The sequence below is a fragment of the Nicotiana attenuata genome, unplaced genomic scaffold (assembly GCF_001879085.1).
Source record: "Nicotiana attenuata strain UT unplaced genomic scaffold, NIATTr2, whole genome shotgun sequence".
In the NCBI taxonomy this organism is placed as follows: domain Eukaryota; kingdom Viridiplantae; phylum Streptophyta; class Magnoliopsida; order Solanales; family Solanaceae; genus Nicotiana; species Nicotiana attenuata.
Genome location: NW_017672605.1, coordinates 23,304 through 40,156, shown reverse-complemented (window position 1 = coordinate 40,156; position 16,853 = coordinate 23,304). Strand labels below are relative to the sequence as shown.

The 16,853-nt window shown below is 34.8% G+C and overlaps 2 protein-coding genes across 5 annotated transcripts; both read right to left on the bottom strand.

The window, feature by feature from the left end:
• Positions 1-2,133: 2,133 nt before the first annotated feature.
• LOC109213836 (protein YIF1B-like) lies at positions 2,134-6,764 on the bottom strand. 2 transcript variants are annotated; one of them, XM_019377675.1, is made up of 5 exons: positions 6,654-6,764; positions 5,338-5,525; positions 3,595-3,693; positions 3,366-3,517; positions 2,134-2,634 (listed from the first exon to the last, which is right to left on the bottom strand). In XM_019377675.1, exons 2-5 carry the CDS (start codon positions 5,506-5,508, stop codon positions 2,247-2,249), a joined length of 810 nt encoding a protein of 269 aa, XP_019233220.1. In that variant the 5' UTR covers positions 5,509-5,525; positions 6,654-6,764; the 3' UTR covers positions 2,134-2,246. The 2 variants fall into 2 exon arrangements, with proteins under 2 accessions (XP_019233220.1, XP_019233221.1); XM_019377676.1 differs by having other exon boundaries at positions 5,338-5,510.
• Positions 6,765-8,048: 1,284 nt separating this feature from the next.
• LOC109213835 lies at positions 8,049-16,153 on the bottom strand. Of its 3 annotated transcripts, none has more exons than XM_019377672.1 (17): positions 16,053-16,153; positions 15,762-15,859; positions 15,574-15,679; positions 14,690-14,758; positions 14,342-14,518; positions 14,170-14,243; positions 13,880-13,982; positions 13,432-13,474; positions 13,212-13,274; positions 12,099-12,328; positions 11,172-11,292; positions 10,986-11,086; positions 10,717-10,830; positions 10,476-10,646; positions 9,797-9,940; positions 9,573-9,718; positions 8,049-8,669 (listed from the first exon to the last, which is right to left on the bottom strand). In XM_019377672.1, exons 2-17 carry the CDS (start codon positions 15,823-15,825, stop codon positions 8,515-8,517), a joined length of 1,881 nt encoding a protein of 626 aa, XP_019233217.1. In that variant the 5' UTR covers positions 15,826-15,859; positions 16,053-16,153; the 3' UTR covers positions 8,049-8,514. The 3 variants fall into 3 exon arrangements, with proteins under 3 accessions (XP_019233217.1, XP_019233218.1, XP_019233219.1); XM_019377673.1 differs by having other exon boundaries at positions 16,022-16,149; XM_019377674.1 differs by lacking the exon at positions 11,172-11,292 and having other exon boundaries at positions 10,986-11,135.
• Between the last annotated feature and the right edge of the window lie 700 nt (positions 16,154-16,853).

Sequence of the window (16,853 nt, the reverse complement as noted above, 5' to 3'; positions counted from 1 at the left end):
TCAAGCCTATTTCGTAGTTGGGTTTTGGGGTTAAAGCTGTGATTTTTCACAATTGAAACGGCTAGGAGATGGGTGGCGTCGAAAAAGGGGGTTGAATGATTCGAGGTCTCAACGACATTGCTTGCAAATTCGACGCTGACCACATTGTAACTACATGTTTCAAGTCATCAACTGCTTCAGTACCTGTGCAACATCGAAGCAAAGAGTGAAGAGAAAGAGGTCTCAGTTTGTCTTTCTGTTATTCTTGGACCATCACCCTTTCCTTTGTGTGTGTGCTTTTCTTTTTCTTTTGTGGTGTGGGGTTGTGATTTTGAAGAAGAAGCAGCAGGAGTTTTCTTGTTCTAGGGTTTGGTCCAAAAGTAGAAGTCCCTAGGTTAGAGATGAGAGTGCTTTTAAAGTATTAGGATTTTTTTTAAAAATTCTAATGGGTCTAAGGGTATTGGGCTTGGCCGAATTTGGGCATCTTGTGGGCCAAGTCAAGCTCAAAATAATGGTCTTTTCATATAAAAACAAGACAAAATTAGTTCAAAATTTTTTTTCTTATCTTTTTTTTAGAAAAATAAAATATCAATACCATTTTTGTATTTTTTTTATTTTATTTTATGAAAGGTAGATAAACTAAAAGTAACTAGATAAAATATCAATTAGCTAAATAAAAGAAAATATTTTTGTAATTTTTATTTTTGTGATAAATAAAGTAAAAGAGTCAAAATTAGTTAAAATAGCGATATTAGACCTAAACTAAATATTTAAACGCTAAAATGTGTAAAATCTCGAGGAGGGTCAAAATTACATGTCTACAGAACTTTGCATGCTTATCGAGCATTTCAAATTTTTTTACCATTGTGTGCCTACTTCATTTGACTTTATTAAGAAAAACAATTTTCTTTACTCCAATAAATGTCTTGTATTACTTCCGTATTATTTTTTTAATCTTGTTTTACTATTGAAGCCATCTTATGATTTACTGTCTTGCGAAAGAGTATAAGGGTAAGGCTAGATAGGTATGCGGGGACCATGAGTCAAATATTTGATGTTTTTGGAACATTTAAAAAGCTCTCAAAGTTTAAAAAATTTACGGAAGCAAATAAGTCATCAAAAGTAATAAAGTTATAACTTAGGGGTATAAATAAGAGCTAGGTGTAAACGCTTGAAATGGGAAATTGAGATGGGCCCTACAGTTTAGCCATCTTATCTAGTGTACCGGTGATGAGGCTTGTTTGGTACATGGAATAAAGGATAAAAGTTTTAAAATTACATATAAGATTATTTTATTTATATTTAGTTAAATTTTTGAAACTAGAATTAGCCATTTCATAATTAATTAATCTCATAATTTAAGTATTATTCTATTCCACATTGAGGGTTGATAATAATCGCAAAATTAATTAATCTTAGAATAAATATTAAAATGACAAAGATGCTTTTTTCCAAGGCTCTTTATCATTTTTAAACGATCCAAGATAACAATTTAAAATAAAAGTTTATCACAACTCATCTAGTAACACCAAACATATGTTTATATTATATCCCGTATATGCAATTTTTAGTGCAATAAACCAAACATTTTTCATCAAAAATAAATTCACTAAATAATTCCGTCATTATTTAATCCTAGTATTATAATCTCATCACTGTAATCCCAAGATAACTTGTTTCCTCAATCAAACAAACCCTTATAGTCGCTTATCAAAATTAGAAGATCTTCATGCCATCATGAAAAATAACTTTAGGTATTATTGATAATAAGTAAATTAATATGTTAAAATAAAATAAACAACTTATTATTACAAGTTAAATTGCACCTACACCACAAAAATTATTTACGCCAGTAATTGAACTTAAGATGAATTGATAAATTGCCCACTTTCTTTGTCGATTATTTCAATATTAAGTCGATGAAATTGTGACCACTTATATTTTTCGTCAGAGATGGTGAGTAAATATTTTTATTTTTTTTTGAGTAAAAGCTAAGGAAATGTTGACCGTGTTCAAATTAACATACAATCTAAAAAGTGTGGCATAAAACTTTTCGAAATTTCTAATATAGGATTGTCACCTTCTTCTCAATCATCTTTAATGTGTGAATAGTTTTTAATCAATTGAAACACAGAATTTGTAAAGACAACAAAAGGAAAACAATCGCTGTAAATGTTACATTGCAATGTCAAGGTAAATCCTACACAAAAATTGTTTACATTACTTCACAGAAAACAGCTGCTGAACCATATTATGACTATTCTTTTTCAAAAGAACCAATTAAGACTTATCTTTCCAAGCCAAAAGAGAAGTGGAAACTGAGCTAGGGCAATGAAGAGGAGGAGGTAATGATGCCTGCTTGAATCATAAGTTCGCACTTCTGCGAAAAGAACTCTCTTCATTGTCTTTACTAAGAATATTCCCATGCATAAGCTTGTCCATGGCATCAAGAAGTAGTAACAATGGCTCCATATAATTGTTCCCAGAAGAGCTATGGACAATCCTGTGAAAGCATATCCGGAGTATGACACAATATCAAGGAGAGGAGCCTCTCCACTACCCAGTGACAACAATGTCATCTTCAACAATGAAACCTGTAAAAACCAACCAACCAACCCCTTGATGAACAGCCAGTTTAGAGCTTCTGGGGTAAACCTGTGAAGAGACAAAAAGATTCAGAATTAATACAAACAAAAGGAAGAGGATGCAATGGAGGAAATTATTCCATACTTTATTGCAAGTTACTGAATGTGATAACATAACTTGAAGGCGAGGCACATTACCAACTGTATCCCACCAATAATATAAAATATCACTCGTACGTCCCAACTTGTTGTCCTACTTATTTGGGAAAGTCTCTAGTTGGTTTGCACTCTCTTTATAGAGAAATTTATTCTCCATATTCTCCAAATCTTTTTCAACCCCATATCATACAATACTATGGAACTCACCTTCATAGTCAAAATTAACCGTACGTTCACTTTTGAATCCCAATCTATTTTAAATACAATAAAATTCACTTGGTATTTCAACAGCCATGCCTAACAAACTAGGACATCTAAATATAAGAGGAAGAGGTAACTCAATGTAATGAGATTTGGGGTGGGTGGGTCTGTGTGGGGGGGGTGAGAGTGGGGGAGACTCATTTAGCAGACAGCTAACCGAACTATGTACTTATGCTGACAATTCTATTAAGCTCAGTTTAAGCAGCAGTTTTGTTCTTCTATATGAGCATGTGACATCTATTGGCACTTTAAACAAAAATGAGGTAAGCAAACACTTGCCAAATTCGACACAAAATTTTGCCAGAAAAAAATCATAGAAACTTCTCAGTATTGAACACTAAGAGACCAAAGCCTAGAAAGCTTGAGAAACACTAAGCTTACCTTCCCTGGAGACCCAAAGATAAGCCAGCAAGAACAACATATGTACCAAATGCCATGAATGGAATGTATAAATCTGGAGCATTTATGTCATAGATAGGGGGCTTGTAGGATAGCCTGCCACCTACTGGCTCTGTGATCCTTGTCCAATGACCCTACAGACAAATGAAAAACTTACAGTATCGAGATCATAATGCAACAAAGAGAGAGTTCAAGAGTTTTGAGAGCTTACTCTGTGTAGAAAAGGGAAAAGAACAACCTTCAATTTGTTTCTCACATACTGGTCATTCACTTGGAAGTAGTACTGGGGATCGGAAAAATACCTACTTATCTGTTCAATTGAAAAGCCGTTAACTAGAATTCCGTTTCCAACAGAAAAGCTAGACCACAATTCAATATCATCGAGTCCACAGAAAGAATGGAAAAATGTTTTGGGCAATAATAACTTTAAATCAAGTATGGCTTCAAAGCAACATTTAGGGAACTTTAACAAAGAGGTAAATGCTACATTATATCAAAGACGAGGGGGAAGCGATCTGGCTTACTTTTGTTTAAGGGGGATTTTTCTGTGGCCTCCAATGGCATAATCATTTGTATAGCCACATTGATTTTACATAACTTTTCTTGACAAGTACGTAACCTTACTTCCATGCCTCATTATGAATGGCTAATTGTTCTTTACAAATATGAAATAACAAGGGTAATCTTAAATTATTTTTGAGGAAAGTTTGGAACAAATTGCCATGTAAGGGCAAGGCTTTTTATTTGATAAACAATATAACTTGCACACCAGATTCATCCTAGTACCACGGACCAAAGATAAACTAAAAGAGACTAATCTTTTGTGTACTCACCACATCATACCAAGTGATACTAGTGTTCCCCTCAAACCCACTAACGAACCAAAACCTCCAGGAGTTATCACTGGATGTTGGTCGTTCATACTCCAATTGAATTAGCTTATCTGGAATCCACTATATTGCGGCAAAACCACTATTATAATCCCTTTCAAGCTTTCTCCCGAGTCCTGCCCCTACAGAGCATTATACTATGCCACCCCCATGCCCATCTCTACTCACAGTATCCTTTCAAGACAGCCAACCCGGGAATTCCCTATTTCAACTTACAGTTACTTTCTGCAACTGCAGCTAAACACACTTGAGGAAATAAGTGAATTCATGGTAACAGGGCAGAATCAGAAGATAGTACTAAAATTTGCAAGTTCTAAATCATATTTTTCTTTCTTCTCCGATTGACCTCTCTTTCCTTCTCTTATTTGGAGTAGATGGGGCTCCACATTAGTCATTCCAGGCTTCCCCAGAATAATCTGTTTATCTGACCTAATCTTCCCACAGAATCCAATACTATTACCACTAAATATAAACATTTTATCTACTTAAAGAAGGGGTATTTTGTCTCCTCCCTCAATAATCTTTCTTTTTCCTATTCTTTTTAAAGTTAATTTTTTGAGTGTACAGCTCAATTGCGGGGAGATGACCAAATAGGGCATCGGGTGTTATCATTGGATCAAGGAATAAGGAAAGGACATATTGAGGACAAATTTGCAAATTGAAAAAAAAAATTGAAGAATGTGGTTAACAATTGGAAAATGGAAACAACTTCACCTAGCTTCAATTGCTATTGAGTAACAGGATATCCTTCGGCTTTTGAAGTTCTACCGAGTTCTAAAGCTAATCACGCATAGCTAACATTGCTATTATGTGACAATGCCAGTTTGATGATGCCGTCAAAGTGAAGGCAAAATTGTAAATGCTATTTAAAAGTTATTGATTTTCAAAAAGTAGTAGAACTAACCTACCTAATAAACAACAATGCAAATATAAAACAAAGAGAAGTACCGTTTCCTTGCTGATCTAATGTTCAAAAACCAAAAACTCCACGATCGATCAATAGAAAAACTTCTTCTGGTAAGTAGCAAAATGTAGAAATATGACTAGTCCATGAAGCAACTTACATTGCTTTGAACATATTCAGAACTGGAACCAAGGATTTTTTCTCCATAAGCCCCTAGTCCACTCCTGATGAACCCCGAGCTACCACCAGAGAATGCATTTCCAAAAGGACTTGCCTGTGGATTAAGAGGCGGTCTTGGCATTCCAGACTGTGCTCCCAGGTTATCATACATTTCTGCAGGAGGATTTTCTTTAATCAAGACAAATGTTAGTAACTCAACATAAGCATAGTTCATTTTTCTGATTGCTTGATTAGGTCTAAGGTATAAACTACCAAACAGGGCCAACCCAAATTTCTAACATCAAAAACAATGCCAGCAGGCAGCTCATTATTCCAGGTATCTCATATTTCTTTCTTGCTATAAGCTTAACACATATCAAAGATAACTGTCCAGCTTGATTCAGAAACTTCACTTATCCCACCCAATATCGTTTTAGCCGATTTTATCAGTAAATGCTACCCTAAGGACACCCCCAATAAGTGCATAACCTCAATACGAACATATCCGGAGAAAGGACAGGCAAAGACTAAGTAGTCCAAAAAGTCTGTAGAACTGAAAAAAAGATTTAAGTTATATACAATGACACTGTAAAGATTTCCTTATACCATCAGTGTATTATAGAAGATTTTTCCATTTTTTAAGGTTACTAATCAATGTTTGTAAAAAGAACCACATGCAGTTGCCTAGTTGCCTTTTAAGTGAGCTGATGATGCAAATTATTTTTAACCATCAGTGCATAGAACTTTACACCCCAGAAAATGACTCCATCACCTGGTTTAAATCACATCCCACTTAAATTTATCTTCTTATCATATCTAGTTTTGACCGAACATGGATTTCCAAGCAAATTTATCATCTAAATGATTACTTCCATTACTAATTTTTCTGCAGGATAAGAGAAAATTCATTACTTAATAGCAACTTCAGAAACCAGAAGTAGGAGAATTCCTCAGGTTACACATACATTTTGCAACTATTTTGTTGTTAAATAAAATCAACCGATTAAAATATGCAGTTCATAGACGGCCTTTTCTGGAAACACTAATCAAACGATTATTTCACCAATCACTTTGATTTATATACCAATAAACTACCGATGCAATAAGTAAACAAAATAGAAAGGGAGAGAGCGGGAAGTGTAAGCATATAGGAAAAAAATCAAATGAAAATTTGAAGATTAAACACAATAGCGTAGATTACCAGGAAAATGCAGCAAAAAAAATAGTTTGACGAAATAGAGATCCTAAGAACTAATAACGGAGATCTGTAATAAAGGCTACTGTAAGGAAAATTGAGAAAAAAATTGAAGGACTTACAGATTGAAAGTCGTGTCTGAGGAACAGTGAAGCCAAGTTTGCAGAAGAATCTCAGAGTTTACAGTTTACTCAATAACTCTAGATTTCAGAGCTCTAACTTCTAAAGAAGGGTCAATTCAGGCGCAGACCCGTATATTTGAACCCGAACCACTGGACTTCCTCTATTCGTGAAAAATGACAAAAATGGTCCTTTTGTTTAGGGTAGGTTCAAAATGATCCATTAAATATATTTCTTATCAGTTTTGATCCTCTAAGTTTGACAAAACAGACCACTTTTAGTCTTCATCAAATATTTTTAAAAACTTTGGTTGTTAATTTTAACGGAAATTGTGAAGGAAAAAAAATTAACATGAGCTTACATTTTGAGGCACGGTTTTTAAAGTTTCTTCTATTTTGAGTCTATTTATTGAGTTTGGTGTAATTTTTTTAGGTGATTTTCTGCTTCTTCTTTTTTTAAATCTATTTCTAGCATCTAGTGCAGTTTTTGATATTGTAGGTTTATGAAATTTGATAAAACTTTCCCTTGTGTTTCTGATTAATTTTTCTTTTTTACATTTCTTGTTTAATTTTACAATTATAGTTTGTTAAGTATTTGATGGAGACACACGTATTCACATTTGCAAACTTAAACGAAATTGCTCACGTACATGTTTAAGGAACCATATTAAACCTATTTTTGTCATTCTCTTTCCTTTCATTCTTTTTGGGAATTTCTTTTCAATTTCTTTCTGTAGATAATGAATCCGCTCCTCGATGATTTTTAGACTTGCATCCATTTTTTGTATGTGCCGGAGTTTGAATCTGTGACATGCGCCTAAGCCTCATTCTGATGTTACTAAATTACCATATAATTTCCTTGTATTGGAATCCGTAATTATTATTCCGTAGTTAATAAATGAACAAGAACGGTCTAGTACACTCCTTCCCAATATTTTTCCTATTCGGATTCAATTTTGTAATTAACACTTTCCCGTATTTTTTGATTGGTGTGCTTGTAGTTGCCCTTTTACTTTTCTTAAGCCGAAGATCTACCGGAAACAGTAATTCTATATTCTTGAAAGTAGTAGTGCAGTCTGCGTACACACTACACTCCCCAGGCTCAACTTGTGAGATTACACTGGGTTTGTTGTTGTTGTAACTCTTTTCTGCATTTCATTCATAAACAGAAAAGTCAAGAGTCAACATCTAACAGCTTTCTATCCGTGTAAAAAACCTTTTCCAAGCATAATCTGATTAATTGCCAGTTAAAAACTTGAAGCAGAAGTACAACCACAGCTCGACTGTTTCAAGAGAAAAAAATGAACTTGGAGAGGCTAATCAAATATTATATATGAGATCAAAAATTCCTCAAATTTATCAAAAGGAAAGAATACCTCAACTTTTTTTCCTTATCCGAAAAGAAAACCTGAAATTTATATAATCAAAACAATTTAACAGTGTGATATTCAGAAGGAACTCTCAAAACAAGAAACACTATGTATTAGTCTCAATATCACATTCACTAGGGATAATCTGATTGAGCTCCTTTTTAAGGTCATTATTACTCATCAGTCTTATGTCCTGTTATACAACACAACATATTCAGGAATGAACAGTACTTAGTGTTACAAAGATATCGCTATCTTTTTTCTTTAAACTCCATATTTGTAGTTTCCAGTTTCAAAACTCGCATGATGGGTCCGCACCTCTGCCTTTCTCCACTTAACACCTAAGTCAACCCATAGCAGACCAGAACTCGTGAAACGCGCCTACCACAAACCATGTGTTGCACTGTCTTTGCCATTGGGGGTTTTGTGGGGGGTGGGGGGACTTGACAGATCATTATCCATGCTCTTAGCTTTCAACCTGACAGCTGAAGCAACTAAGGATCATCATCATAAGGTACATTTTGTGCTGGTGAAGAAGAGAGTTCCAGAACAAAATTTCCACTGGTTCGAAGCTCAGCCAGCTCAGAAAAATCAGCAAGTTCTTCTTCACATATAATATTTCCTCTCAAATCCAAATGCTCCAGTTTACCTAAACCAATGGCAGAGGCAAAAAGGTCAATGAGTTCCAAAATTAACTGACATTGAAGGTACAGAATAAAAGAAAAAACCTATCTCTCTTCTAGTTTCTCAAAAAAGCATTAGAACCATCAGGCCCCTGAACCAAATGAATACTAAAAAACTTCCAAATTAGGAAATTGTTTTATATGGGAGAAATTGCCTGTGAGCCCACTTTGTGAGCCCAACCCCACTTCGTAAAGTATTAGCAGGTTCCAAACTCCGGGGAGTATGGGCCTGCCTCTCCACCCTCCTCAGAACTTAAATACCGTACTTTTGTCCATGGCATGATTTCAACCCCTGACGTGCACATACTCACTCTAGAGGTGTTGCGTCCTTACAGTTGAACCTAAGAACTTAAAGCGAAAATCAGCAGAAACAAACAACTTCTGAATGAGACTATGCCACAAAAGAACACAGTTCACATAATTTAAATCTTCTTTTACACAACAATTTACTTGCTGATCATATGAATGAGGTGAAAGGTTCATGAAATAGCCGATTTCACTGTATTACTTGTGAACCCGACTAATTGTTTTATCCCAAAACTCTTAAACTGTGGTTCACCTACATTAGTCATCATGGTCATTTTTCCAATGGCAGTTTAGAAAATTCACCATTTGCAAGGGAAAACTATCAGCTAGGAACTTGTAGAAACAGAAGTCCTGGGGTGTCGTCTGCCATCAGTTCACACTTTCTCGTTCCATTATTATCAATTAACAAAAAGAAGATATAAGATTGATATGATTTCAATGCTTTACCAGAAAAGCTGTCAATTTCTACAGGTCACACGTTGTCAGTTCTATTTTGACAAGTTAACTTACGCTACAGAAAGAATCCAAAACGAGCGAAGGAACAGAGCACTAGAAGGTTGTACCTTTTGCAACTTTTACACCGCAGCTCAGGATTGACAAAGATTCTTTGGCCATAAAGTTGTATTTTGCATTTACTGATGAAAGATCTGGGGCATGAGAGAAAAGCTTTGACAGAAATCTTGCAGTTTCAATTCCACCTCGATTCTTGCTGCATAAGTTTAATGAACATGTTACTACTCTCTGTTAAAATTCTATAATCAGAAGTTCAATGGAAACTCCATTTAACCTTATGTTGATGGAGCGGAGCTTTGATTCCTTGACTAACTCTTTGCCTGCTTTCAAGAAGCCAGAAGAACCTAGTCCTATGTCTTCAATATCAAAAGCCTGAATACCTCCGCATAGAAACTTACCTAATGGTGTCCCTATCTCACTACAAAAAGTTAGGCAACGAGAACGTCAAAAAAATGTTCACATTTTGCAATTTTAGTGTCAAATGAGGATAACAAAGGGAGAAATATGACACAGATGAGGTCTGGCAGTATGAATAATGTACTACATTTTGCTGCAATGCTTATGATACAATTTAGAGAGTTAACTTCACAACAAATGGAAAGCTATTAGAACACCAAATAATGAAATGACTTGATATACAGTTCCCAGGACAAAAAGGAAAGATTAGATTTGCAGCAAATTCGCCATGACAACATCACCTTATCAGTCCAGCATTTTAACATGGTATAATATAACCCAAAACATAGCTTAAAATGTCTCCCCGCGTTAGTTGACAGAGTGAAACAGAAAACTCTTAGGAACTTCAAGCACAACGAAAGCATGTGAAAGGCCAAGTGATAAGCCATGAGGCACTCTCCGGGTCGTATGTGGTTTTTCCCTCGGAAAATATATTCTATTTAGGAGAAGAGATATGAAAATTGAATATAATTTGCAACCATATTTATTTTACCAACCTGCCAAGATAATTGCCTCCAATTGAGAGAAAACTGAGTGGTTTTCTCAAAGCAGAAAGAACTTCTAGAAGTTCACAAACTCCGGAGCAAGTAAGCTCACAACTTTCCAACTTCAATTCGACAAGGGAGAAATACCTTTGTGACATCTCTTTGAAGTAGGTACTCAAGCACCTGGAAAAAAAACGTGGTTGTGAGATCTTAGCAAGGTGGTCACTGTACACAGAAACTAAATTCAACCAACCTGAATCCATCATCCTCGATAGGGTTGTCACTGAGATCAAGTTGCTCCAGATTAGGAATGTGGACTAGCGCATATCTGAGACAATCCACATCGTCCCTCTGTAGATTGCAGTTCCTGAAGTTAGAGAAACAAGTAAACTTTGTATTGTACTAAAATGACAAATACAAATACACCTCTCCTGAAGACTCATTAAGTCAGCTTGTGACCAAATTCCTATGGAACTGTTTATACCACGACAGGTCAGTGTGAATAGAAAAGCCAAAACATACCTTAAATTAAGTTTCTTTAATGACTTTAATGAATTGTATGTCCCAGATAGCTCTTTGATACTTTTGCCCTTCCATTTAAAATGAGAAAGCCATCCCGTAATCTGAAGTGTAAAAGCTTCTATAGGTTGATTGATGATTACATCAGTAATTCTGAATACAACAACAGGAGTAAATGTCATTACTCACATTGTTTTCTGAAAGATCCAGAATGGTAATACTAGATGAAGCATCAAGGAGGGTATCAAAAACTATCCTCGCAAAATGTCGATGAAGATGATTGTCTGATAAGCATAATGAAGACAAGGACCTAGCAGAAACACGATGCACAATAGTAAGTCTATGGAATCATTTTATAGGGTTAGAGTTGATAGGCATGATGCAAAGAACAAACAAGGAACAGCAATACATAAGTACGCAAGTCATTACTATCACATGACCATCTTTGTATCTCTAAGATGATCGATTGTCAATTACAGGCTTAAATAGAATTATCTCCCATTTAGGAACAATATTGGCAGCATGAAATTTGTCTCCAACCGAAGAGAAGCTATGAGCCAAGTGTGAACTCTCTGAAACTGTTACTAAATCCCACATTGTTAGCAAATTCCGCTTGAAAGAAATGAGATTTTCATGGACATACACATTAAGGATATTAACCAAAATTTGCCAGAATTACCCAGGAACACATATTGAATTAATAAAAAGTATAATATGCATTTTAAGAAAAAGTAAATAGAGGATCTCTGTCATCTAAAACACAGTCATTGCACTTGTATTGAGCTTTTTATAAAATTTCAATTTCTTCCAAGAACTAGAAAACTTCCAGAAATATCAGATTCTGTAAGATTATTGTCGCTAGTACCTTTGCAATTTCCTCCAAGCGTTAAACTTCACAAGATCAATATTACACACGCACCATTATTGCCGTAAGACGGAATTCTACCTATGAGCTCACATGACATCCTTGGTCTTATGATAGCATGAATATGAAGATACACCTCACATTAAACAACTCTTTTATTCAAAATACTTTGTAGTAGTTAACTGCTAACTATATAGCATAGAACACTTAAATAAATGAGCTGATGGAAACTAAGGTGAAATCCACCATACCTCCCTGATGATATAAAAGATACTAGTCCAGCAGGCAAAGAAGAAATGTTGTTCCCTAGGATGCTTGATGTCTTGATTGAGAAATGTTGCATTTCAGGTGCTTGAGGACAAAGCATGCATAGCAAGTCGCAAATTGCATCAAGAGAAGCCACTGTAAACTTGCAATACATGAATTTAATCGACTTTAGGGATCGATAGTTCTGGTTGATGAGTTTGCATAACCCCTCGACCTGCAAGGTTGAAAGCCACGGAACAAAGTAGTGTAACAGTCAAGTAGTCGACATCTAAGCATAACAAGTTCCGCTCAAGAAGAAATAAGAGTTCGAAAAAAAGATATGTTCCAATTTTCCTATTTACTACATATGCCAAATCAAAAAATGCACAAGCACTTCAGATAACATAGCATAAAATCTTAAGAAACAATATAACTCTATCATGAATCAGATAGTATCATTGTCAGAAATCAATCCTGATGGGAAAAGCAGTGTTACAGAGCTGAATCCCTGATCACTGATAATGGATCCACTTCTTTTACAACTCAATATAGTAAACCAAAAAAAGAAAAAGAAGTTGCAGGAGACACCAAAATTGTTCTACTATCAGCATTTGTACCTTTCAGAGCACAGTGACTTGAACATAGGTGCCAACAAAGACATGACCGGATTTAAGATCGCTGTCAAGATAAAGTTGTAACTTGACACAGCCATCGGCTTGGAACTTCTTTTCATCAGCATATGGTTTGTATGCCATGTTTAACATAGGATAGTTAATAGGAAATGGAAGGTAAAGAACTAACACATATTGGAACAAATGAGGGAGCTCTGCTTAACGATTTTACACTCAAGTGCAACCTGAAGACCTTAAGAAACAAGCTACATAAAATCAGATGAAAGCTAAGAGCATGTTTCACATATTTAGTTCTGACTTGAATTCCAAAAATAAATTTGCTTCAAAGTATACATTAGGATCTGTTGTCAGTGGGGTATTTTGCATCTTAAATCCATACAGTTTCTAAGGGGTTTATCTTTCCTCTTCTTTGTTCTGTTACTTGTGCATTTTGCTCTTTCCTGGAAACTAACATGTACAACACATAACAAAAACCGCTGAACTTACATGCTCATCAGACTTAATCCACTGTAATTCCAGACTCTCCAACCTTGCATTTCTAAGTAAATGCTGCAACAAAGAAATGTAAGGTGATTATACACACAAACTGAAGGAAGCATTACGTTGTTCTTTTTCTATTTGACAACTAAACTAGGATCGACAATTTTACGCAACAAATATTATCATTTTGAGGCTTTCTTTTTTCTACACAATATGTACAACTTACACAAGTTTCTTCCACACACAGAACATTTGGCAGTCTCAGGTGTCTGCAATCAAAACAAAAGTAATTCAAAAAGGAGCTACGTTTGAGAAAATCAAGAGCGGTAGATGAAACACAATATGTAGCATGAATGCACAAATCATAAGTAATAATGAAGGAACTACATGCACATGATGGCATCAATTTTCTCCTTTTAATGTTCAAAATCAATCACTTATTCTGCGCACCCCCTACGCACTATTTCAAAGGGGAAAAGAATGCAGAAAACTGCAGACAAGAGAACCCCAGTTCCAAACTTTGTTATACTTCACAAATGCAGTGTTGAAGATGATGACACATATTAATAGGAACATTTATTTGCATATGGCGTTTAAAGATATTTCTGTAATGAGGCTCGTTGTCCTCTGAATGGTTAAGGCCTGGAGGTTTAAAAACTGAAGTGAAAATACACCTGGCATATGATCCGAATTGTTGGCAGTGATAAGCAAACTTGGAGTAGTCACATGTGATTTTGTCGATATGTCCCCTATGATCAATATAATTTAAAATTGAATCTGCACAAACAAAAGAAGCCTGTATCAACGAAATGTTATGTTGCTAGTTCAGGGAACTCCTGTTGAACTTTCTTTGCTTGAGCCATAATATTTTCAGAACAGGAGAAGACTTCTGTATAGAAGTACACCCTGTGATACACAATATACAGACAAATAAAGGCATCCACAAATCAACATGAATTCTTACCAGGAACTTCTATTTCACTAATCTGACCATGAAAAGCTGGGAATAAAGCTATCTCTGCTGCTGTATCCAGGCATCTGTTTCTCAGAAAAATGTGAAATTTTAAAATGACAGGTGAAATGAAGCTGTATAATTTTAGTGATAACCACCAATAAGTAGATTTTGATGTCCGTACTTCTGCAAATGTGCTTCCCAGTACATCTGTTGCCAATCATCTGTGGATTCACGCTCTGCTTCTTTTCCTTTTGCTGAGCTGTCAAATGACTTATTCTTGGAATTCTTACTCTGCCGGCCAAGAGCAGGCCACCGTAATTCATAGAGAGTTTTCCACTCTTCCTCAAAATTCAGATATCTGCAGAAACATATTCCAAGTTCCATTCAAAAGAAAAACATCTGCAGATCATGTAAATACGGGCATCCTCTCTCTGTACACATTTACTCATGATGTAACATAATCTTTCTTTATGACCAGGAACTAAAGAAAAATTCACTCAATTTCCTATATGAAACTACAAATGCAAACCTTTTACGCTTTCTCTGATTATCAACACCATCAGTCAAAAGCTCATAATCATTCAAGACATCAGGTTTCCTGCAACACAAGATTTTCAGGTTAAAATCAGGTAATATTATGCACTTGTGCCACTACATAAAGATGTGTGTGAAAAAACTAAATAATATCTACCAACTATATCAGTTATAAAGCACCTAAAAATGTTGATCAATTCCCCGTTAACTAGCTTCATCACTCTAAATTTCAAATCACTTTCTCAAACAATCGATGCACCAAATGTTTCAAACTATAAACCATTACTCGTTCTCTTAATTTAGCAGAAGTTGACAAATGGACTTTCAGCAGATTAGAGATTCTAGATTATTGAGAACAGCAATGGAACCAAGACGCAAATGATGCATACGATTGATAATCATGTTCATGCTTTTGGATGTACAACGCGGTTAACTACGTCACAGCTGTTTCATATAAAGCTTTACAATGTGGTCAATCCCAAACTAGTGTGTCAATTGTATGAATTCTCAATATCCATTCACCTCCATTTAGGCCAGTTTCAATCCAATACTCAATTATTTCTCCTTTAAAGCAAAATAGGGGTTCTCTAATAATAAGGATTCTCTAATGACTCCACCTTTGAGAATTTAGCATAGAATCTAAGCTCATATTGCTGTACTAAAGATAAAGGAGGAGGGTCGAGGTACATTGGCATCCAACATAAATGAGAAGATGCTAGAAAATAGAAGCGGAAAATAAGAGTTTAAGTTCTATGCAGTGTCATGTTAAGTTGACTTACAACATCAGGTAAGTATAGAGTAGTAACCTGTTATGGCCGCTTAAATTGAACATTTACTAAACACACATATAATCTTATAATTGAGTGTTGAATTAACAACCTTTCTTGTAATTTTTGCAATGCCAATGGAGGCAATTGCGGCAACAACTGGTCGAACAACTCTGTGGGAAGTTGATATAAGACTGATGAAAGTTCAACATCATCCCCTGAAAACAAAAAGAGAAATGCTAATTGCCAAGCAATAGCTTTGTATAGTTCCATAAAAATAAAAAATAAAAAAAATATCACCTTGAATGAGTTCATCTCTGATTGTATATATGCATAAGGTGATTAATGATGGAACTTCCCGCATTTTTTCACAACCCCAATATTAATACTCCATAAAGCTGCGATTTTACAATTGAATTGCAATAAATTCAGAAACAAATGTGAATCTGCAACATAATAACTAAAAGATCTAGCAAGAATTTACAGTAAAAAGGAAAAGGGCTGTGAAAATAAGGAAAAAAGGAACAGGATTCGAAGTGTATTAAAATGAATAACTCAACAGTATGAGCTGCAGCGTATAGTAGAACTTGCCATATAGAGGGATGCAAGCGGAAAGCCGAGAAAAAGAAAAGACCGATGACTTCAGGCTAAGTTCCCGAGTCTTTGACCCCCGTGAAGTTTTGGGGTAAATTTCATGGTCATATAAAAATCATATTTTTTCCACCAAATTTATATATCTATATGTTTTCACACAAAAATTATAAAATTTTTATTAACACTCGCAAAAATCATAGTGACGAAAAAACACAATTTTCTGATAATATTTTCTTATCTACAGTTTTTTTATTTTCAGTCTAATAAATAACAACTCAATTAAAATAGAAATGACCCAACCTAACCCTACACAATACCCATATATAAAAATTAAAATAATATTAAAAGTGAATTCCCAAAATACGATACTTCAATTTTTTTAAGATTTTTATTCAAATTGATAGCATTATTGTTTCAAGAACTCACTTGTTATCCCTACCTTTTATTTTTTCCTTTTTTTGTCAGAATCTCATGCATTCCAAACTAAATTCTTGGGTGAAGGATTCACTTTCGTATTATTTTACTTTATGTATATGGGTATTGAGTTGGATCGGGTTGGATAATTCTTATTTCAAGGGCAAAAAATTGATCGGTCGGTCGAAACTAATTGCATTCGCTAACCATATATATATATATATATATATATATAAAATTTACACATTTATACAAAGTATATATTTTATCGGCTATTCTTTTTGAGAGCTGCTAAAAATATACTCCTGATTAGTGCATTTTACTTGATTTTTAACATATAATTTCTTTGAAAAACACAAAAAAAAAAAAAACTATCATATTTCT

Excerpts from the sequence above, each read along its gene's own strand:
- LOC109213836 (XM_019377675.1), bottom strand. The coding sequence starts at position 5,508 with ATGTATGATAACCTGGGAGCACAGTCTGGAATGCCAAGACCGCCTCTT. Across the intron at positions 3,518-3,594 it reads TTTTCCCTTTTCTACACAGA|GGTCATTGGACAAGGATCAC; the intron begins GTAAGCTCTCAA and ends ATTTGTCTGTAG. Across the intron at positions 2,635-3,365 it reads TCTTTGGGTCTCCAGGGAAG|GTTTACCCCAGAAGCTCTAA; the intron begins GTAAGCTTAGTG and ends GTCTCTTCACAG.
- LOC109213835 (XM_019377672.1), bottom strand. The coding sequence starts at position 15,825 with ATGCGGGAAGTTCCATCATTAATCACCTTATGCATATATACAATCAGA. Across the intron at positions 14,244-14,341 it reads TGGGAAGCACATTTGCAGAA|ATGCCTGGATACAGCAGCAG; the intron begins GTACGGACATCA and ends TCTGAGAAACAG. Across the intron at positions 13,983-14,169 it reads TAGTGAAATAGAAGTTCCTG|ATTCAATTTTAAATTATATT; the intron begins GTAAGAATTCAT and ends TTGTTTGTGCAG.